Source organism: Thalassophryne amazonica, chromosome 22 (genome assembly GCF_902500255.1).
Source record: "Thalassophryne amazonica chromosome 22, fThaAma1.1, whole genome shotgun sequence".
NCBI lineage: Eukaryota > Metazoa > Chordata > Actinopteri > Batrachoidiformes > Batrachoididae > Thalassophryne > Thalassophryne amazonica.
The window spans coordinates 17,787,417-17,810,188 of record NC_047124.1 but is presented as its reverse complement, the minus strand read 5'-3'; the positions used below and the strand labels follow the sequence as shown (position 1 = coordinate 17,810,188).

The following is a 22,772-nucleotide window of genomic DNA, read 5'->3' as shown; positions in this document are numbered from 1 at the left end:
CTTGTGATGACGTAAGATAATAATAAAAAACCCGTCAGTTTATGTTGTTTAAAAATACCTCAATCTGTCTATGACTTTCTAGCCATCTTTTTATGATCTTGTATTTCTTGCTATATATTTTCATCTTGATTTTTTAGGGTTGTAGAAGTTTTGTGTTTCATGTTCAAGGCGTTATACTGACATTTATTTTATCTTTTTTGTTGATTTTGAAAAAAATTTAAGTTTCATTAGTCTAGAAACTTTCATTGTGAAAACACAATTTGATGACCACAGATAAGTTGGCTCTACTTCTGCCACTACCGGAAGTCCCTCCTCCATAGTGGTGTAGTGGAAATCGTCTGTCATCTGTTTCAGGTTTGTTCGTCTACATTACTCAACTTTAGTGTCTTTCCTGAATTATATATAATGGTATATTTCTGTGAGTAAGTGTTTTCTGTCATATAAGAAGATTTCCTCATCTTTCATTATCTTTATGAGCTTTCCTCAAGCTCATAACATTAGGCTTGAGCTTGCTAGTTAGCTAGCTCTTAGCTAGTTGCTAGCCTGTAGAGTTAAACGCATTATCTCTGTGTTTGTTTGTCCACATGCTCAGTTATATTTTTAGCCATCATCCTTTTATCACCCACTGGCTCTGTGCTTGGACTGGGTGTAAAAAGAGTCCACTGGATGTTGTGGACACTTTCAGGTCTGAGATTTATTCAAGCTATACAAATTGATGCAAATTTTTTCAGTATGCTAAGACTCTAAAGGTGAGTATTCTGGGGGTCGCGGCAACGTCACTTATGGTTTGCTTCTGTGGCAAGAAAACACAGCAAGCGTCTTGTTATAGCATAGAGTCTATCAGAGATGCAGTGTACATTTGCAAGTGTTCTTTGCTGTTGAATTACATATTTATTTTGTTAGGGCCTCGTTATGGCCTTTGAGTATTCAGAGGGCTTCGATAATATTACCCGGGAGCAATGTAAGACCAATTTAGCAGCGTCTTGTCCGTACAAACTCAAAGCTGGACGATGGAAAAATGATCCTTTGCAATGGCCAGATATTTATTCTCATCTCAGACATACCAGGTGTCAGGAAGGAATGAAAGTATGACATAAAAGTATGGATATGAAAGTAATGGATATAACATGTGCAGGCAATGAGAAAACAGTGTATGCTGTTACTAGTGTCTACTGTGCATCTGGAAAATAGGCCACAGCGCTTTAGTTTTTTCACATTTTATGTTACAGCCTTATTCCAAAAATTCTACTCACAACACCCCATAATGACAACATGAAAAAGTTTTTTTTTTTTTTTTTTTTTTTTTTTGCAAATTTATTAAAAATAAAACGATCTAAGAAATCACATGTACATAAATATTCACACCCTCAGTACTTTGTAGATGCACCTTTGGCAGCAATTACAGCCTCAAGTTTTCTTGAATATGATGCCACAAGCTTGACGCACCTATCTGTCTGATCAGACAGGTGTGATCAGATCTGTGACATTCCATGCCCATGTACAAAGCGGCAATAAACAGCTGACATGCGGATTAAAAAGGGCATGCTGCACACTGTTTTAACACGCATGTCAGATGTTTATTGCTGCTGTGGACATGAAATGTCTCTGTGACACTGTTTTTCACAGGCAACATGATGACACAGATCGATTGATCTATCTATCTATCTACCTACCTACCTACCTGTGTATTTTAAGCAGTCAGGATGCCATTGCTTTATCTTATCTGTGTTTAACTCTGCTAATCTGTCAACAGAAATGAGTGTGAGGAGAAGAGGTGGGAAGCCCAATAGAGGAGGGGGCAGATTTAACAAGCCAAGAGGAGGTGGAGGTAGCAGGAAAGGAGCAACCAACTCCTGGGATGATGATGACAATTTCAGCCTTTATTTGGGGCCTCCTCGTTCTAACAAGTAAAAATCATACAGTCACTTTAAACAGTCTTCAGAGCTTTTGAGTTACTTGTGGTATTCATGTCAAAATGAGAGGAACAAAAAAAATCATGCTTTTTTATTACAATACTATTTTTAAAAATACTCTTTGATCTCAAGGCAAAGGTACCTTTCATCTATCATCAGTTACATTCTAATTTGATGCTAATAAAATATAGGCCATTGCTACTGATATGGTACCATACACAAACTGTAAATTGATATTGGTACAGTACCAGTTGTTGTTTAAACTGCCCAACATCATGGTTCATACACAACCCTAACCGTAAGTTTTGATCTAGAAATTTGTCAATTGTCTCCTGTACAGCTTCATTGCCATGATGTCCCTCGTTATCGTGTGATAATGTGGGTGATGTGTTGTTAGATACTGTACGAGAAAAAGGAATATGTTACTGTTTCAGTGGCCACTCTTTATATTTATATTTATATATACACATATATATGAGGGTTGATGGTCTAGTGGTTAAAGTGTTGGGCTTGAGACCAGAGGATCCTCAGTTCAAATCCCAGCATGACCGGAAAATCACTAAGGGCCCTTGGGCAAGGTCCTTAATTCCCAAGTTGCTCCCGGTGTGTTGTGAGTACCTTGAGTGGCAGCACCCTCAGTGGCGCTATATAAATGCAGTCTATTTACCATTTCGCAAAAGAAGCAGGTTTTCATCCTGGATGTCTCTGTACATTGCTGCATTCATCTTTCCCTCAATCCTGACTAGTCTCCCAGTTCCTGCTGCTGAAAAACATCACCACAGTTTGATGCTGCCACCACCATGCTTCGCTGTAGGGATGTTGCCTGGTTTCCTCCAAACACGATGCCTGGCTTTCACACCATAGATCGCAATCATTTACCATTTAGCAAAAGAAGAAAGTGGTTCCATTATGCAAAATTTGCATTGGTCATACAACACCAACATCATGCATTTATAGAAATTTTAATGTAGAAGAACCAGACCTGTTCAAAGTTACAAGCACGCAGTTTTTAATTTCTTAAATGTTATAATGCACTTGTCATGAAGTTGTCAGTTTATTTTATTTTGCTTTTTTGTTATTGCTTTATTTGTTGTGTACGATGTATTCCGTGAGAAGAGGCAAATATTTTTATTATTCACATTTCATGAGTAGCCAGAGAAAGTTCAAGGAGGACAGTAAATTTGAAATATTATTGGTTCCTTGAACTAGTTGGGTGGGGATGACTTCATTAATGTGTTCTTTTGATCTGTAGATCTAATTTAGGCCAAGGACAAGGTGGAAAGAATGGTAGTCGAGGAAGGGGAGGTCAGGGTCGAGATGGGAGAAGTGGTGGCAAGGCTCTGCCCAGGTCACTGATAATGAACAGACCAAGCCAAAGGCTGGCTGACTTTAAGCCGGAGATGATGAGCACCATGCCCTTGCAAAAGATTTTCATGACTAATGAGAACCAGGAACTACTGAAGGAACTGTTAAGGGATCTGCATACTCCTGATTCAGATGAGCGGTATGAGTAAGTACATAGACCTCTGTTGGAAGACGTCACTTGGTGTACAAGAAAATGCACCTTTTTCATAGAGCAGAGAACAGGTGAGGATTTCTTTCTGTATAAATTTGCACAGCTATCTCCGTTTCAGTGAATCTGGCTCTGATTATTTGGAAGAAGAGGAGGAGGAATACGATGAGCTGGATCACCGTGAAGAAGGCCAGTTTTGGATCACCAATGACGAGCCTGTGGAGAGAGCTGAGAGTCCAGTATATGACTCAGAATCTGACAGTGAACAGCCCAAACCTGAACCTGTTATTTCCTTATTTGCTGTAGGAAAACTCTGCAGGTGATGCTCAAATTTGCAGACTTTGGATGTAGTCAGTATTACTACAATTCCTGGTCTTGATGGTAGCTGAAACACATTTATTTATTTATTTTTTTTAATTATTATTATAACGTGATTTTTATAAGAATTCTGTTTCCCCTTCTCTTCTTTTCATTCCTCTGTAGGTATGGGTTTGACAGAGAAAGGAGCAGGCTAGCCCTGCAATCTGGTGGAGGGGAATATGGATCAACTTTAGAACAACTCCTCTACCAGGTGTTCAGTGAGCGCTTTGGCCAGAAAGCCGTTTTCCCTGATGGCCTTAATGTGGTGCCCTTGGATGAGTGTGTGAGCCAAAGGCAGGAAGAAGCCATGGCCCTCACTGCCATTTACGGCGAGCGTTTCAGTGAGCGCATTTCCAATGAAGTTTGGACCGTAGCTCTGAATCTCTCATTCCTTTCTGACAAGCATATTGAGCGCAGTCTGGATGGTTGGAATCGAAATGCACCAAATGCCAAATCCGTCAACACGGCTGACATTTGCAGATTCTACCTGAGAGGGAAAGGCTGTCGGTTTGGGGACAAATGCAAGCTCAAACACCAACCACCCTCCAAAGGGGTTCCTGGGGCAGGTCCCCCAGACATGATGGGCCCAAGCCAGCCTGGGTTCAGCAGTTATTCTCCTCCTGAATATGAACTAGTGGTTCGATTCCCTAAAGGAAACCGTTACCCGTTTCAGGCCCCAATAGTAGCCTTCAGCACCAATGATGAGACTCTGGGAGCTGCAGGGAGGCTCAACGTGACAGAAAGATTGTTTGAAGAGGCACTGGCTGCAGCAAAATGTAGTGAGCCGGTTGTTTTCGCACTGGTTACTTTGTGCGAGGATGAAGCGGTCATGAAAGAACTGTTGGCTGCCAGTCATCATAAATACAGCACGCCGCTGCCTGTTGTGGTCGTTCCTTCAGTTACTACAGCAAAAAGTAAACCTGAGAGAAGCAGCACATCTGAAGAATACAGGCGTAGTAAGACTGTACCAAATAAAGCCAACAGCCAGAGATGCGTAGATGGTGAGAGGACAGATTGTTTCGTTATTGTCGCTACCATTTGAAATCTTTATTAAATAGGGCATTAGAACCCGTTTTTATGTGTCCGCTTACAGTATTACTGCTTGTATCTTTAAAGTTAAAGAGGCTAGAGAGCAAGAGGAGATGGATGAGAAAGACGAAGATGATGATGATGATCAAGCTGTTCCTGTTGAGAGCGAGAGTTATGTCAATCTGAGGAAGACGATGGTGAAGAAGCACAAGCTGAACATGGACAACCTGCTGCAGGAAAACGGCAAACTCTGCCAAGAGTTCAAGAAGAAATGGGTATGCAGACAGTTGTGACGGGGGGAAAAAAAACACCCATCTGTATATTTAACTTGCCTCATCCTACTCAACAGTAGCTCTGTTGTCATGCACTGGTCTCCTTCCACTCCTTTGTTTTCCCAGTCGTCCAAGTGTTTCAGGTCCATGCTGGACCAGAGGAATAAACTACCAGCCTGGGAGGAAAAAGACAGAATCCTGGACCTGTTAGACCAGTACCAGGTGCTTGTGGTCAGTGGAATGACTGGGTGGGTTATGCATGTCTGTAAAATCAAAGCATGTGCAAAACCTCTTTCGTGTCAGGTCAGTTTAGATGGATAAAATGTAAAACTGAAATTATTCTCCCAAAATATTTCTTCAATGGCACATTTTCAGTTTTGTATATTTTGTCTATGTTGCAGATGGTTTACTCATATTTGTAATCTTTAGTATTCCTCAGTGCTTCTGCTGTGTTGATGAAATGACCAAATCCTGTGAATCATTACACCCTTGTGTGATAGTGCATTTGACGTGTTGTTTTCAGCCTTACGTATGTGTCCACCTGTATGTTTCTAGGAACAGAATAACTGAGTTTCAGCTCATTTGGAGCAAGCTAGGTGGAATACACTGCAAATTTATACAAATATATTTGTATAAGTTCAATTGAAAAATGTAATTACACTTAGTATAAGACTTAGCACTTGACACACTTGGCAAGTAACTTAAAGACCATGTTTTCATTTAAAACAAAAACCTGCCAATGGAAGTTCACTTATGGTCTTTTTTTGTATACTAGTTTGGGAGGCTCTGTGACTTTTATGTACTGAAATATCACACATTCATTGTTAATAAGAATAACAATAATGACTATTTATATTCGACTTTCACAGGAATCAAAGCACTAAACAAAATACTTTCTAATAATAAAACAATAAATGGCAATAATAAAAATTTCACTTAAACAATACACAGTAAGTCCCTTCGGCTGCTCCCTTGTTTGCACTCGGGGTCACCACAGCAAATCCAAGGTGGATCTGCATGTTGAATTGGCACAGGTTTTGCGTCAGATGCTCTTCCTGGCGCAACTCCACATTACATGGAGAAATGTGGCAGGGGTGGGATTTGAACCCGGAACCTTCTGCATTGAAACCAAGTGCATTAACCACTTGGCCACCACCCCCTACTTAAACAATACACAAAAATCCCAAATTAAAGAGCTGATTATGGAGAATAAAGGTGTGACTTACATATGGGTTTGGCCTCTTCAGGAGGCTTTTTTTTTAACAGGTGTGACTTTTATACTTGTATTAGGAAATGTTACATCTTTTATAAATAGCAACTTAAAAATGAAATGGTGGGTCAGAAAAAACATTTCACCTTATATGGTGATATGACTCAGAACAAGATTTTACAAGATTTGTTTTTTCACTTTGCAAAATTTTAAGATGTATTAAGAATTTTTAAAATACAAAAACAAGTCCTTAAATCTTACTGAAATTAGTTATAATTTAACACATTTTCCACAGTATTAAATTGCACCTGAATTTAAAAAAAAAAAAAAAGCTTAAAGAGTTAAAAATAACAAAAATGTGACTCATACTTCAGAAAATGCAGTAAACACTTGATGATTCTGGCATTTTTATTTATTTATTTTTGGTATTGTTCAGAAACATTTATGTGATTCTGTATAATGTGTGTTTTCTCTGAAGATGTGGTAAGACAACCCAGATCCCTCAGTTCATTCTGGATTCGTCATTAAGTGGGCCTGCAGCGCAGGTGGCCAATATTATCTGCACTCAACCACGACGCATCTCTGCCATCTCTGTGGCACAGAGAGTGGCACAGGAACGCGCAGAGCGTTTGGGCAACTCGGTGGGCTACCAAATCCGCCTGGAAACCGTCAGGGTGCAGACACGTTCATCATGCACCAACATTGTAGCTTGATTTCCACATAACACCTGCTTAACTTTTGGAAACAATCGTCCAACTCTCATGTGCCAAACTAATTCCTTGTGACAGTTTAACTCTTTACCTGATCAATTTCTTGTCTCTTCCATCAGTCGCCTTCCACTCGGCTGCTGTACTGCACCACTGGTGTGCTACTCAGGAGGCTGGAGGGTGAGGTGGACCTCAAAGGAGTCACACACGTCATTGTGGATGAGGTGCATGAGCGCACAGAGGAGAGGTGAGATTATTCAGTCACATCATGTATGTTACAGAAGTTGTAGATTTATGCTCTTTTTAAACGGTCAATTATTACACTCAGTTGATGGCAGCCATATGTTTATTTGGATGGAAATAAATTTTAATATACAGTGTCTGTTTTATCTTTTTTAGTGACTTTCTGCTGTTGGTGCTCAGAGATTTGATGGTCCGAAGGTCGGACCTCAAGGTCATTCTAATGAGCGCTACACTTAATGCCAACCTCTTCTGTCAGTATTTCAATCACTGTCCTTCTGTGCACATACCAGGTAAGCAGGTGTAACACCTCAATTGTGTCTTTGGATTTTACACGCTGAACCTGCATATTTCATTTTATCTATTATTAAAATTCTCTTCTTGCAGGGCGAACGTTTCCTGTTGATCAGTTTTTCCTTGAAGATTCAATTGCTAAAACGGGGTGAGTGGGTTACTTTTCACCAGTTCAGCCAACTTATACAAATAATGAATGTTTATGAGTGCAATGGTAAGAATATTTCTTACCATTGAAATATTCTTTCCATTGAATGAATGAAAATACATTAATTATTTGATTTATATAATACCTAAAATAGATCCCTGTCATTTGATATTTTATTAATTTATAAACAAGAGAAAAGGGACTTACTCCCTTCCCGGTCCTTTTTTTCCTGTATTGTCAGTTCTTTCATTTTTGTGGATTGTGTATTTTATAAGTCAGTTGGGAAATTAATTCTGGATCCAGAAGAATATTGAAATGTTGAATTTAAAAAGTGGCTCTTGCTGAAATTTTATGAACAGATATATAAATTCTCCAAAAGCAAGGCTTGATGCTAAGTGGAAGTGGCCATTTGGTAGTGGGGCTGTATGTGACTTTGGTGGAGGCATGCACTCTTAAGTTTTACCTCTACATGTATAATACTGTAGTTCAGCTGCTGTGTCTTCTTGTTGTTGTACAATTTTCATCCCTTTTTTGTTCCTCAGCTATGTGATCGAGGATGGCAGCCCGTACATGCGCTCAGGTAAACGGAATTCATCTTCCATGAGTGGACGAGGGAGCAAAGGCATGCCGAGGAACGTGGTGGATGACTTGGATGATGAAATGTGGAACTTCATGTCTTTCTGTAAGAAGGATTTTATCAAAGACTCCATCCCAGACCAGCAGCTCAGCCTGGAGGACCTCAAAATCCGTTACAAAGGTGAGGTGAGACGAAAGCAACTCTCACACTGAGTTACAACCCCAAGCACGTCTCTTTAGGCTGTTTTTCTATTTATGTAGATACCAAGACGCCCGTGCTGAAGACGATTGCTGCGATGGACCTGGAGAAGATCAACATGGACCTGGTGGAGAACTTGCTGGAATGGATTGTCGATGGAAAGCATGACTATCCCCCAGGTTTGTAGAACTGCCCACTGTATACTCGGTGCCACTGAGCCTAGTTGTGCACATTGATGCAGTTTCTTCGTGGCTCTGTGTTGGTTTTTGTTCCAGGGGCAGTGCTGGTGTTTATGCCGGGCCTAGCTGAAATAAAGATGCTGTATGAGCAGCTTCAGTCTAACAGACTGTTCAACAACCGCGGCAAAACTAGGTGTGTTTTTGGTTTTCTTGATAGCTTTTTAAAAAAGACTTATCGCTTGAAAACATTTACCCTGATGTTTTTTGTGCATATGTGCTGAATCATTTAGCTGTGATAATTAATAATATAATTTAAGATTTGACTTGAATTTTGGGTTTCATTTCATACTTTACCTGAAGCATTTCTCAGACTCTGTGTGGTGGATCATTTGAATGAAAGTTTAGACGGAGAGATTCTGCAGATCGTTTCTCCCGGCTGCTGTAAGACTGTACAATGAACAATGCTAGTACTGTGGTAACCATAGCAACCAGGACAATAATCATGTCATTACCTGCTGTATTTATTAGGTGCAATATTTTAACTTATGGTGCAGACTCAAGTCACTTTACCTGCTATAATTTAACCTGTCCATATTGTAAATATCAGAGTATCTTATCGTACATTTCATGCTGAAGTCACTTTATCTGATCACTTTCACATCCCGACAGTGTATATCATCCCGGCAGTGCAGCATTGAACTGAACAATGGTAGCCTTAGCTTTACCCGGCACTCAGTGCTTTTTTTAGTTCTTGTTTTTTAAGAGATACTTGTTTGTTTTATTGCATGCCCTTCTGTCTATTCCTACTGTTCTATGCTGCGATGTGACACTGAAATTTCCCCATTGAGGGATGAATAAAGGCTTTCTTATCTTATCTCATAGACAACCACTCCGTATTCCATGCAGTTGTGCATCTGCCATTGTTATGACCCCAATCTACATTTCCAAGTCAAAGGATTCACACAGTTCCTTAAATGTCTGTACATATTAGGTGTGTGGTTTACCCACTCCATTCAACCTTATCCAATGAGGAGCAGCAGGCGGTTTTTAGCAAACCTCCAGAAGGCGTCACCAAGATCATCATCTCTACCAACATCGCCGAGACATCTGTAACCATTGATGACATCGTCTATGTGATTGACTCAGGCAAGATGAAAGAGAAAAGGTAACCCCTGGCTGACCTGCACAAAGTTAAGATACAAGATTTTTTTTTTTTTTTTTTTTTTAAGGTGCATACAAACCAACATGGTGTTTGGGATTGATTAGGGATAACCACAATATGTATTAAAAACCCCATTAGTGAATGCATGTTGTTTCCATTTTCAGATACGATGCATCGAAAAGCATGGAAAGTCTTGAGGACTCCTGGGTTTCTCGGGCCAACGCCCAGCAGAGAAAAGGCCGAGCAGGTCGCGTGGCTTCGGGGGTTTGTTTCCATTTGTTCACCAGCCACTGCTTCCATCATCAGCTGGTTGAGCAACAGCTGCCTGAGATCCAGAGAGTGCCTCTGGAGCAGCTTTGCCTGCGGTATGTCTCTGCTTTATGTACGACATTCAGGTTTATACTTAGGGAAGTAACAGGAGTTCTTTTAGAGGAAGGAGCTTTTAGTTAGAGATTTTCTGTTTTTATGCTCCCGGTCAACAAAGATGGTGGCATTATGTTGTAGCCCCATCAGAGTATTCGTCTGTCACATTTTCTGCACAATAACTAAATAAAGCTTTTATCTGACTGAAATAATTTATTGGCAGTGTATTGGAGTAGGCTACAGGGAGGTTCCTTTATTTTTTAAAAATGGCTGTCGTCAGTTACCCAGTATGGACGACATTTTGATTTTTGCTCCTGCACAGTACCTAAATAATGCCTTGTCTGATTGAAACCTTTTCTAGGTGGTGTATTGGGGAAGCTAGAGGAAGGTTCCTTTTGAAAATGGGGTTTGTCCATTCTTTAATATCATCACTGTGGACAGCATTTTGATTTTCTTTTCCATGTGATAACTAAAGAAAACCTTGTCTCATTGAAACCATTTCTTGGTGGTGTATTAGGGGAGGTTAGATGAAGGTTCCTTCTGAACATAGGGGTAAATGCAGCAATCTTTTGCTATACAAATACATAATGTATGATCTGTAAAGCACCTGTATTTGGCTATAGAAAAATTTCCACGCTTCTGTATCACCTTTACTATAAAACCATACAGCTAAAATACTAGCATAAATGTGTCCATTTTGTTTGGCTAGCATACTGACATAGTGTGTTACTATGCTTTTTACTCTTTTAATTAATTGTTTTTAGGAAACGCAGCGGGTCGCAGCCTCAACTTTATCTAAATTCTGGGTCTTTTAGTGAAGCATAGGGCTAGTGGCTGGCGATCACTTCAGTATTTCTTTTGTTTTTCTTGTTGCTTAATGCTGAGAAATTACACTGTATTTGTCTTTCTGATTCCTGATTCTGTTCTTTTTTTGTTCTCTCTCTCTGTTTGAGATGCGGCTCCATCCAGAGATGGGTGTGGTGTCTATTTCTGAAACCCTCGTGTCCTGTGCACCGGCAACATTTCCTCTATATTTGTTTTGTAATTTGTGTCAGTAGCATGGCCCAAGCAGAGGGTCACCCCTTTGAGTCCGGTCTGCTTGAGGTTTCTTCCTCAGATGGAGTTTTTCCTTACCACTGTCGTCTGTGTGCTTCCTCTGGGGGTTGGTAAGGTTAGACCTTACTTGTGTGAAGCACCTTGAGGCAACTTTGTTGTGATTTGGTGCTATATAAATGAAAATAAATTGAAATTGCAGGGGCATATGCCACACTTTGGGGTGTTTTTGTCTTTTTATCCAGGTATGAGAAATCTAGGCTGAGTATTTGCCTTTGTGCCTTCCAACAGAATCAAGATCCTGGACATGTTTGCTGAGGAGACGCTGGAGTCAGTTTTCTCAAGCCTCATTGAGCCTCCAGCTACAGGAAGCTTGGATGCAGCCAAGCAGCGCCTCCAGGATTTGGGAGCCCTAACTGCAGATGAGAAGCTGACCCCTTTGGGTTATCACCTGGCTTGCCTGCCTGTGGATGTGCGCATTGGGAAACTCATGCTATTTGGCGCTATCTTTCGCTGTCTCGATCCAGCACTCACCATCGCTGCCAGTCTGGCCTTCAAGTCACCGTTTGTACGAAAACTGCGTACTGCTTTGGAGATGTTTTCAGTTGGACCACGACAGCGCTAATTATGTTCTTACTAGTTCATCCAAATCCTTAACACTGTTGAACATCTCACTTAAAAGTGTCTTATTCTGTTGATAAATATACTTTCAGCATTTTTCTTAGTGGTTTTGTTTTATTCTTTGCAGGTGTCTCCGTGGGATAAGCGAGAGGAAGCCAATGAGAAGAAACACAGTTTTGCCCTGGCCAGTAGTGACCACTTAGCTTTGTTACAGGCGTATAAGGTGCTGATTGGTTTTGCAAACAATTTCTACAAGTAACAACTCTGAACTGGCGGTGAAGCATGTGTTCAGTTGACTGATAAGTTGGCCCTCTCTTTTAGGGATGGTGCAGCGCTGCAAGGAACAGTAACCAGGCTGGTTTCCGTTATTGCAGAGAGAATTTCCTGTCTTGGCGTGGCTTACAGGTGGGGATGGGTATTAAGATTTTAATGGTACTAATACTCTTACTGTTACTACTACTCTTACTGGAATTTCCACACTTCTTTATCACTTTTACTTGACTACTTATCAGTCTGGTAGAAAGTCGTTAGGCATATCCAAGATTTAACACGTTAAAGTGATATGTTTGCTAAAGCACTACACCAGTATGACTAGTACTACTTATTTTGGTAAACAGTATTGGCCACACAATTCTTAAAAATGTCATAAAAATGTATTTAAATATGTTGTTTTGTGCAGGAAATTGCCAGTCTGAAAAGACAGTTTGCAGAGCTGCTGTCTGATATCGGTTTCATCAAAGAGGGACTGAGGGCCAGAATTATTGAGAGGATGAGCTCCAGGGGTACTGATGGGGTTCTGGAGGCTACTGGCCCTGAGGTGAGATATGCACTCATGGACGGCGTCACCTGTACAATAAGAAATGCAGTATCAGGTGATGGTCTAGAGGTTAAGCGTTGGGCTTGAGACCAGAGGATCCTTGGTTCAAATCCCAGCCTGACTGGAAAATCACTAAAGGCCCTTGGGCAAGGTCCTTAATTCCCTAGTTGCTTCAGGTGTGTGGGGAGTGCCTTGTATGGCATCACCCTGACTTTTCGGTGAATGTGAGGCATTATTGTAAAGTGCTTTGAGCATCTGATGCAGATCGAAAAGCGCTATATAAATGCAGTCTATTTACCTTTTTTTTTTTTTTTTTGAACCAACACATGTAACTATCTTCACCTTCAACCGCTTATCCGGAACCGGGTTGCGGTGGCAACAGCCCCAGCAGGGGACCCCAAACTTCTCTTTAGTAGTATATAACTATAACTACAATATTTTGAACATAAAATAATAAACCCCAACAGCCTTGGTGGCCACCAGACAAGTTTCTGCTTCGACTTCATTCACACAAAATCCTTTTTGCAGGATATTTAGAATTTAGCTTCTGTTAAACAATAAGGAAATAATGGTTTATTTCTGATTTAGTACATTTCTACAGAAAAATGTGTTTGACAGCTGACTTGGAACTTGCGGATTGATGACTTGACAGTGACTTACTCCCACCTCTCCTCGACAGCATGCATCTTAAAGGGTACATGGCTGCATTTTCCAAAAACCTAAAAAAATAATAATTGATCAGATTTAAGTCCAGATTGGTATGAATGTCATTTGCATTACCAGTATTTGAAAATAAAACTAAAACAATATTCAAAGGAGTAATATTTGAAGTTTCATGTAATTTCTCAAACTTTAATCCAAATAGTCTGCTGGGTTATTGCTATAATTTAGTGGCTCCTTTTTATGGCTAAATTGTGTATGTGACATAAGTGAAACTTAATCCATTCAAAATGGAATGTGGAGCTGTATTTTTTTATTTTTTTTTCCAGCATAATGACCCTGCACTTCATTTCCAGGCTAACCTCAACGCGGACAACATCCGTTTAATGTCTGCCATGCTGTGTGCTGCCCTCTATCCCAATGTGGTGCAGGTGACTACACGTGCTCTTTGACAATAAAACAGGAAGCTGAAAGGGTTCAATCCTTCACGTCACTGATCACCCTCGGCTTCATTTCAGGTGCGCACCCCTCAGGAGAATTACAAGCTGACCAGCAAAGGCGCGATGAAGATGCAACCTAAAGCCAATGAACTCCGCTTCATGACAAAGAACGACGGCTGCGTGCACGTGCACCCATCCTCTGTCAACTACACAGTGAGATGATTCAAATATAGAAGATCTCAGTCTAAAGCTCAGAGCTCCGTAACAGTGAATCCTCTCTGCGGTCCAGGTTCGCCACTACGACAGCCCCTACCTTGTTTACCACGAGAAGGTGAAGACGAGCCGCGTCTTCATCAGGGATTGCAGCATGGTGTCCGTGTACTCACTGGTACTGTTTGGAGGTGGACAGGTCAACGTGGACCTGCACAGGGAAGAGCATGTCATCTCTCTAGATGATGGCTGGATCCGATTTGCTGCTGCCTCTTACCAGGTCAGAGGGATAACGGGGATTAATAGTTTTACCTGAACAAATCCATGTGGATTACTGGGATTAATTTTGCACATTATTCCTCAAAATGCAATCCTCTTTGCAAAGCTTTTTCTAGTTTCATATTTAATAACTGGTAGCATTTATTGTTTTAATAGGAACTCTAAAATGAATCATTGCATGACAGACATGTACTGTCAAATTAACAAGGACAGTAGTTAAAATAACTTGCATTACTGAAGCTACAGTAGTGTTCAGAATAATAGTAGAGCTATGTGACTAAAAAGATTAATCCAGGTTTTGAGTATATTTCTTATTGTTACATGGGAAACAAGGTACCAGTAGATTCTCACAAATCCAACAAGACCAAGCATTCATGATATGCACACTCTTAAGGCTATGAAATTGGGCTATTAGTAAAAAAAGTAGAAAAGGGGGTGTTCACAATGATAGTAGTGTGGCATTCAGTCAGTGAGTTTGTCAGTTTTGTGGAACAAACAGGTGTGAATCAGGTGTCCCCTATGTAAGGATGAAGCCAGCACCTGTTGAACATGCTTTTCTCTTTGAAGGCCTGAGGAAAATGGGACGTTCAAGACATTGTTCAGAAGAACAGCGTAGTTTGATTAAAAAGTTGACTGGAGAAGGGAAAACTTATACGCAGGTGCAAAAAATTATAGGCTGTTCATCTACAATGATCTCCAGTGCTTTAAAATAGATAAAAAAAAAAACAGAGACGCATGGAAGAAAATGGAAAACAACCATCAAAATGGATAGAAGAATAACCAGAATGGCAAAGGCTCACCCATTGATCAGCTCCAGGATGATCAAAGACAGTCTGGAGTTACCTGTAAGTGCTGTGACAGATAGAAGACACCTGTGTGAAGCTAATTTATTTGCAAGAATCCCCCACAAAGTCCCTCTGTTAAATAAAAGACGTGCAGAAGAGGTTACAATTTGCCAAAGAACACATCAACTGGCCTAAAGAGAAATGGAGGAATATTTTGTCGACTGATGAGAGTAAAATTGTTCTTTTGGGGTCCAAGGGCCGCAGACAGTTTGTGAGACGACCCCCAAACTCTGAATTCAAACCACAGTTCACAGTGAAGACAGTGAAGCATGGTGGTGCAAGCATCATGATATGGGCATGTTTCTCCTACTATGGTGTTGGGCCTATATATCACATACCAGGTATCATGAATCAGTTTGGATATGTCAAAATACTTGAAGAGGTCATGTTGCCTTATGCTGAAGAGGATATGCCCTTGAAATGGGTGTTTCAACAAGACAATGACTCCAAGCACACTAGTAAACAAGCAAAATCTTGGTTCCAAACCAACAAAAGTAATGCCTTGGAGATGTGAAAAAATCATGAAAAACTGTGGTTATACAACTAAATACTAGTTTAATGATTCACAGGATTGCTAAAAAAAAGCAGTTTGAACATAATAGTTTTGAGTTTGTAGCGTCAACAGCAGATGCAACTATTATTGTGAACTCCCCTTTTCTACTTTTTTTTTTTAAACTAATAGCCCAATTTCATAGCCTTAAGAGTGTGCATATCATAAATGCTTGGACTTGTTGGATTTGTGAGAATCTACTGGTACCTTGTTTCCCATGTAACAATAAGAAATATACTCAAACTCTGGATTAATCTTTTTAGTCATGTAGCACTACTATTATTCTGAACACTACTGTAACCTTGAACGTGTGCTATATTTTAGCAACACTTTAATCTACATTAACAAGTTCCATGAAGACCTTCACCCTTCTCACATGCAGTCCATGAGGTTTTAGACTCTGCAACTGGTGACAAAATGGATATCTAAATGCACCCATGTGTTTGTGGTTTTAGTGAGGTGGTGTTGGGTACCAAGTTTTACCTCGATAGTCTTCATCCAAGGTATCATGTACATGTTTCTGAGACCCTACCCCCCTGGTGGCAACAGTTATAACTGAGCAGCATCAAACCTTGCACATCTGAGGTTTTAGTCAGGGTGTACAAATTTCACCTTGCTACATGAGATATTGCATATACTTTGGTCTCAAGCAAAGTCGAGCAGAGCTGTAGACTTTCACTGTTTGGGGACGCAGTGAATAATCACTACTGTATCATTACGAACCAGATGAGACTAATCGTTGTGATTTGTTCAGGTGGCTGATCTGGTGAAGGAGCTTCGCTGTGAAATGGACCAGTTGCTGGAGGATAAGATCCGAAACCCGAGCATGGACCTCTGTAACTGCCCCCGCGGCTCACGCATCATCCACATGATTGTACAGCTCATCTCAACACAGTAGCTGTGCTTCTCTCATTCACGGTGTTATGTATTTTTTTTTTTAAAAAGTGCATTTGAGTATTTAACTGACCCACATGTTCCTCTTGAGGAAACTGTCAACTAAAAGACCTCTAACAAAGCCAAACATTTGAAGAGACATCCTCTGGATGGACACTCAAGTTTACCATCTTGTGCTCACCTCAAACTTTTTTGTAAAGTTTACAAAAGCAAAGATGCTGCTGTACTGCTGCAGATTTTGTCTTGCAAAAAGGTGAAAATGCATAAACTCTACAAAACTCAGTGCTCTGGGGGGCAGTGAAGTGACTAGGTGCCCTCCTCCACAAAAGAAAAGTTCCTTCTCAATGCCACATAGTACGACTTACATGCAATCATGGAGCACGATTGTTGAATGTGGACAAAACCTATCTTGCAAACGTTGCATTATTGTTTTGGGTTGTGCATCAACTCAGAATTGAGCATTTGCTCTGCTCCATATTGGATGTTCAACTGAAAGTGGAGTGGCTACTTGGTGTAAGTGTGCATGTTTTTTGTAATGCATTACTAACAACTGCATAGTTCTGGTGTCCTCGAGATCTAGTATTTCAGAATGTATATTTTTTTATCTTGCAGTGATGTCAAATTTCAATTTCACAATGTGAATGTGAGGGCTTTTAAATGTGGAGAATATGGTGATATTTTGCAACCTAACTTCAAAACATGAAATTAAAAATAGAACGAAGATTGCTTGAAGTGTTGGTTATATTCCTTAAAGTCATCTGCTTGTGTTTTCTTTAAGGATGGGATAACTGAAGCCTAGCAACATCCCAAATAAATAGGCAGGCTTATTGGGGCAAAGGCCAACCCTTTTCATTCACGTGTTTGCCTGTCAGAGACAAGCCAAACAGGTCAGTGAAGGCATTCTGTTCTTAGTAGCGTGACCCCCAGCTACTGGTAAGCTTTTGCTATTTATCTTTCCAAGTTTGGTGCATTGGTGGATGATTGTTATACATTATGAAGATTTTCATTTGGTGGTTAAATAGTGTCCACATCCGTCACAGGTGATTGAACATTTACAAAGTGGCCTTCGTGTCTTCTGCCATGGTGAAGTATAGACACTTAAAACTGTATAACTCTTTTATTTCATGAACAAAATCTGAAAGTCTTTTCTTCAAAGCCCACTAAAGTGAGGAAATCAGCCAAGAAGCCCCGAAGTCACACAGGGTCCAAAAGTGTGTCCTCTGGTGTCAACACGACCAGGACAGATGTGGACATACTCAGCCCAGCAGCTATGGAGAACCTCTACTACGTTTCTCACAATGTGATGGACTGTCTGAAATTCAGAGGCTTTGGATGGTCAGGGTTCACACAGAAGGACAAAAAAGGCACCAAAAGCAAGATAAAAAACAGTCGGTAATGTCATAGATAAGGAAAGAACATTTTACCAACTACAAAAATGCTTTCCTACTGGCACCATCTGATGGCTGGGTTTGTAATGTCAGCTTTAGTATTGTTCTATAAATTCATGCTTTAGTAAGTCTGAAATGACTTTGTAACAAAAGACCTGAAGCTGAACAGTTCTGAATTGATCTATCATAAAAAGCTTTGTAATTGCTGGCACTGTTAAACAAAAGGATATATACACACACACACCCCCAGTGTGTAATATCGAAAATAATATAGATGTTAAACACATCTTCATTCTAATTCAAGTTGTCATTTTCGTTAAATCCAGCATATGAACAGTCCTGGGGAAAAAAATAGACTATAATGGGAATAAGTAATGTAACAAGTTCTCTCTGAGGCACTATTCTTATTCTGACAATTTACATAGTTATTTGTTAAATATGGACTCATCAACTGGAATTTTTTTTTTTTCCCCGGCAGTCCCCAATCCTGCTATGGATCCATTCTCTTCACTCTGGCGGTTTCTTCTTGGCTTCCACATCTTTCTTGAACTCTTCAATTTTCTTGGCTATGTTGGGAACCTCAAAGGGAAATAAAGCACTCCAGTCAGTATAATCTGAGACCAAGTGGTTTGTTGCAGGAAGTAACTGAAGTAACCTAAACATCCACACAAAATAAAGGCCTGGGGTCATACACAGAGTACAAAGGGTTCTGTAATGGCTGATTTTATTTTTAGATGGGGAAGTGCAGTTTGATCACTTTGACTTCTTCCCTTGACAGATCAAATTTTTTGTACAGTCAAACCACATCACTGTTCAGAAGACAGCTGACCATCAGTCAGATCTGATCCAATGGCAGCAACATGTACTGCATCTATTTCCATCTGGGTGGACTGACTTATTGGTTCGATTCCCCATGTACCTTTTAATGGTATAAATGTGTGCAGGTAATGGATCCGATTAAGTGATATTGATTTTTTTTTTTTTTTTTGCTTAGTCATTATTTAAAATTGCATATTACAACAATGAAGCAAATGTTATTCAGTGGCATATGCATTTACAGACCTCTCTCTCTATCTATATATTCTTCCTGACTGAGATTTGACAGACCATTCAAACCTAAAAGACAATGCTTTGTGACGGTAGACTGCTTCGACAGCCAGCAGGCCAAGAAACACAGCTCATGACTGAGCTAGTCTAGACGTTGGAATGAAAACTGTATCATGAAAGGCCAAGAATTTACAGGTCTTTCTACCAGCAGATCAGCTAAGCAGCTGATTTCTATCATCAGCGCCACAATGACTGCTGATTTGACTGGCTGAACCAAAAACCTGCTGCAGACTATTTGCTCTTAATGGTACATATAATCACTCCATGGTCTTAAAAGGGAAAATGTTGATACTGTTAATAAACATTTATCATTATTTAAAATGTATTTGACTAATTCACATTTTTATTAGCTAGTGACAATACCTTGTTGGTATTAAAGTATAGGTGACATAATATGTAATGATTTTTTTTTTTTGAGTACTTAAGACTAAAATTAAACAGTTTGAAATGTATCTGTTCCTGGTGTGCAGTTACTGAAGAGATAAATATTCAGATTTTGAACTGTGCACCACTAAAAACCAGGAACGTCCTGGCGAGTCCTGACACTGGAGAAGGAAGAACTGATATCAGCGCCGGAACCATTATCTTAATAGCGCCATTAATTTATGGATTTTTACAGGCTACTGACAGCTCCATTTCTACCAAGTAGTTCGGGTCAGTGATGCATGTTTTTATACGTGTCAGAACTGTTAATTCTCACCAGCAGAATCCTTTTGATTGGCAAGTGGAACACATATTGATGAGAGCGCATGCACGGTGTCTGCAGCTTCTCCCCTCGACACGGAAGCAAAACTGAGTATTTACACATTTTATTTTATTCTTTTGTGGCTCATGGGATAATTTCGTCGTGTGCAGATTGATGAGCAGATGAGGCGCTGCGAGTCTTAACTTGTGGCGCAAAGCGGCTCGTTAACAGCAGAGATTCGATCAATCAGCTGCAGAAGCAATTAACAGATTACACCTCTAGTTGACCGTGCTGGTCCCGCATCGTACAGCAGTGACTTGACCCATCATGGACTTTTCTTCAGCCAGGACAATGAATTAAATTACTATTAAATTTTTAATAGTTTAATAGTTTTAGTTTTTAAAAAATAAATTATTAAATTACTGACGTTTTCATCAGACTAAAGATCTCACTGAAACAGACAGGTAAGACTATATACAGTATACAGAACACTATTCAAGATGAAAACTATATTTATTTTAAAAAATAGTGGATATTTTCAGTCCCTCATAACATTTTTCAGATTTGAAATGTATGTAGGCTACCTGTTTTCTCAGAAAACAAATACACACTTCCTCATCACTTTTTATGACGTCACAGACAGTATAACATTTTTTTAATCAGTTGATTACAACTAAAGAGCCGGCAAAAAAATAAAACATCTCCATCCGTATGACGAAATTGCCTGCATTATTTATTTTATAATCGCCATTCTGTGTTTTAAACTGCCAATATCATCACTGTTGTCAGACTGAAGGTTTTCCTCCAAAGTTTAGTCTCCCTCATTATGGTCTAAATAAGGCTCAAAACCATAAGGCTGTGTCCTCCACAGCTGCTTCAGAATCACCTTCAGAATGGACTTTAAAAAAAATAAATGGTCCGAATACAGCTCAACCTCAGCTGTGTTTACAACTGATTTGGACTTGAGTTAGCAGGTCCTGTTGTGGTGATGACGTAGCAACAATATGGCTGAAATAAAGCGCAGGCTTCAGACAGCTGTTTATCCTTCACAGTCAGTAACGGTTACTTTTTTAGACCAAGCAGAGGAAAAAAATATGGAATCACTCAATTCTGAGGAAAAAATTATGGAATCACCCTGTAAATTTTCATCCCCCAAATTAACACCTGCATCAAATCAGATCTGCTCATTGACATTGACCCTATGCCATGACATTGACCCTATGTGTCTTTTTGCAAGGAATGTTTTTGCAGTTTTTGCTCTATGGCAAGATGCATTATCATCTTGAAAAATGATTTCATCATCCCCAAACATCCTTTCAATTGTCCAAAATATCAACATAAACTTGTGCATTTATTGATGATGTAATGACAGCCATCTCCCCAGTGCCTTTACCTGACATGCAGCCCCATATCATCAATGACTGTGGAAATTTACATGTTCTCTTCAGGCAGTCATCTTTATAAATCTCATTGGAAAGGCACCAAACAAAAGTTCCAGCATCATCACCTTGCCCAATGCAGATTTGAGATTCATCACTGAATATGACTTTCATCCAGTCATCCACAGTCCACAGTTGCTTTTCCTTAGCCCATTGTAACCTTGTTTTTTTCTGTTTAGGTGTTAATGATGCCTTTCGTTTAGCTTTTCTGTATGTAAATCCCATTTCCTTTAGGCGGTTTCTTACAGTTCGGTCACAGACGTTGACTCCAGTTTCCTCCCATTCGTTCCTCATTTGTTTTGTTGTACATTTTTCGATTTTTGAGACATATTGCTTTAAGTTTTCTGTCTTGACGCTTTGTCTTCCTTGGTCTACCAGTATGTTTGCCCTAAACAACCTTCCCATGTTGTTTGTATTTGGTCCAGAGTTTAGACACAGCTGACTGTGAACAACCAACATCTTTTGCAACATTGCGTGATGATTTACTCTCTTTTAAGAGTTTGATAATCCTCTCCTTTGTTTCAATTAACATCTCTCGTGTTGGAGCCATGATTCATGTCAGTCCACTTGGTGCAACAGCTCTCCAAGGTGTGTTCACTCCTTTTTAGATGCAGACTAATGAGCAGATCTGATATGATGCAGGTGTTAGTTTTGGGGATGAAAATTTACAGGATGATTCCATAATTTGTTCCTCAGAATTGAGTGATTCCATATTTTTTTCCTCTGCTTGGTCTAAAAAAGTAACCGTTACTGACTGCCACAATCTTTTTTTCTTGATTTCTTATAGTGTTTCTTAAAGCCAGAAAGTTGCTATTTGAAATGACTTTAGTTTTGTGTCATGTCTGTGATCTGCTTTTTTTCTACAAATACCCAATACAACAATACCCAATAAAGGACATTCAGTTGCATTACGGCTCCATATAGCGGGACTTTAAAAAAGGTGATACAGAACTGGGCAACTGTCTGTATCATTACCTTTGTTGGCAGAGAACAGTGCTGATGCAAAAAATAAAAGTCACCCATTCACCTCCGGTGATTTATTGTTTCCTCCATGGAAAAATAAGAAAGACTGTCATCCAGATGCAAAAGTGGGCCAGGAATGAAAACACAAGGAAAATAATAATAAAAATCCATAATACTTACATCATAGGTTTGCGCAAGGTACATCCCTACAACATTACCCAAAGTAAAACCAACCTGCAAAGAAAATGCACATTAAATCCTGCTGGAAGAAAAGCAAAATAAATGACACGTAAAGCGGTACAGAGATCACCTGCCGGTTGCACTATAACGACCCCTACCTTTCTTTGTGTGTGTTGCAGCTAATTTTAAACTGAAACTGACTCATGCTAGCTGCATCCTTACTTTTATAACATATACTAGTCAATTGAACTCACCAAGAACTGCAGCATGGTGTGATAGCGTAATGTTAAATGCGGCAAAAACAAATTCCGAAATTGACACCAGAAATAAGCAAAAACTTTTGAGCGCTGGAAAAAAAAAAAGTCACCGCTACCAAATGTAACCTCCTCGTGAGCTAGCTTGACTGCACAGACGTAGGAAAAAAAAAAACTTTATCGCGTTTTTGAGGTGTCCGGGAATTGTAGTCTTTTCATCAG

The 22,772-nt window shown here is 39.8% G+C and overlaps 3 protein-coding genes across 4 annotated transcripts; 2 read left to right on the top strand and 1 right to left on the bottom strand.

Annotated features, from left to right (window-relative positions):
- Nucleotides 1–288: 288 nt before the first annotated feature.
- On the top strand, nucleotides 289–17,260 carry dhx57 (DEAH (Asp-Glu-Ala-Asp/His) box polypeptide 57). 2 transcript variants are annotated; one of them, XM_034163351.1, is made up of 25 exons: nucleotides 289–354; nucleotides 1,754–1,907; nucleotides 3,166–3,423; nucleotides 3,548–3,745; nucleotides 3,910–4,787; nucleotides 4,903–5,090; nucleotides 5,214–5,335; nucleotides 6,776–6,971; nucleotides 7,127–7,251; nucleotides 7,404–7,537; nucleotides 7,632–7,686; nucleotides 8,229–8,443; nucleotides 8,524–8,640; nucleotides 8,737–8,833; nucleotides 9,632–9,805; nucleotides 9,967–10,167; nucleotides 11,510–11,786; nucleotides 11,967–12,062; nucleotides 12,161–12,244; nucleotides 12,519–12,656; nucleotides 13,673–13,747; nucleotides 13,835–13,969; nucleotides 14,046–14,246; nucleotides 16,395–16,547; nucleotides 16,593–17,260. In XM_034163351.1, the coding sequence occupies exons 2-24, from the start codon at nucleotides 1,756–1,758 to the stop codon at nucleotides 16,536–16,538; spliced, it is 4,260 nt and encodes a 1,419-aa protein (XP_034019242.1). In that variant the 5' UTR covers nucleotides 289–354; nucleotides 1,754–1,755; the 3' UTR covers nucleotides 16,539–16,547; nucleotides 16,593–17,260. The 2 variants fall into 2 exon arrangements, with proteins under 2 accessions (XP_034019242.1, XP_034019241.1); XM_034163350.1 differs by having other exon boundaries at nucleotides 4,900–5,090.
- A 376-nt stretch (nucleotides 17,261–17,636) lies between these two features.
- LOC117504467 (small lysine-rich protein 1) lies at nucleotides 17,637–18,068 on the top strand (the record flags this gene model as incomplete). Its single annotated transcript, XM_034163936.1, has 1 exon — nucleotides 17,637–18,068. A coding segment is annotated over one exon (294 nt), but the record flags the coding sequence as incomplete, so codon positions are not given.
- A 173-nt stretch (nucleotides 18,069–18,241) lies between these two features.
- Nucleotides 18,242–22,709, bottom strand: stmp1 (short transmembrane mitochondrial protein 1). Its single transcript, XM_034163358.1, has 3 exons — nucleotides 22,551–22,709; nucleotides 22,297–22,350; nucleotides 18,242–18,501 (listed from the first exon to the last, which is right to left on the bottom strand). The coding sequence occupies exons 1-3, from the start codon at nucleotides 22,563–22,565 to the stop codon at nucleotides 18,430–18,432; spliced, it is 141 nt and encodes a 46-aa protein (XP_034019249.1). The 5' UTR covers nucleotides 22,566–22,709; the 3' UTR covers nucleotides 18,242–18,429.
- Nucleotides 22,710–22,772: the final 63 nt, after the last annotated feature.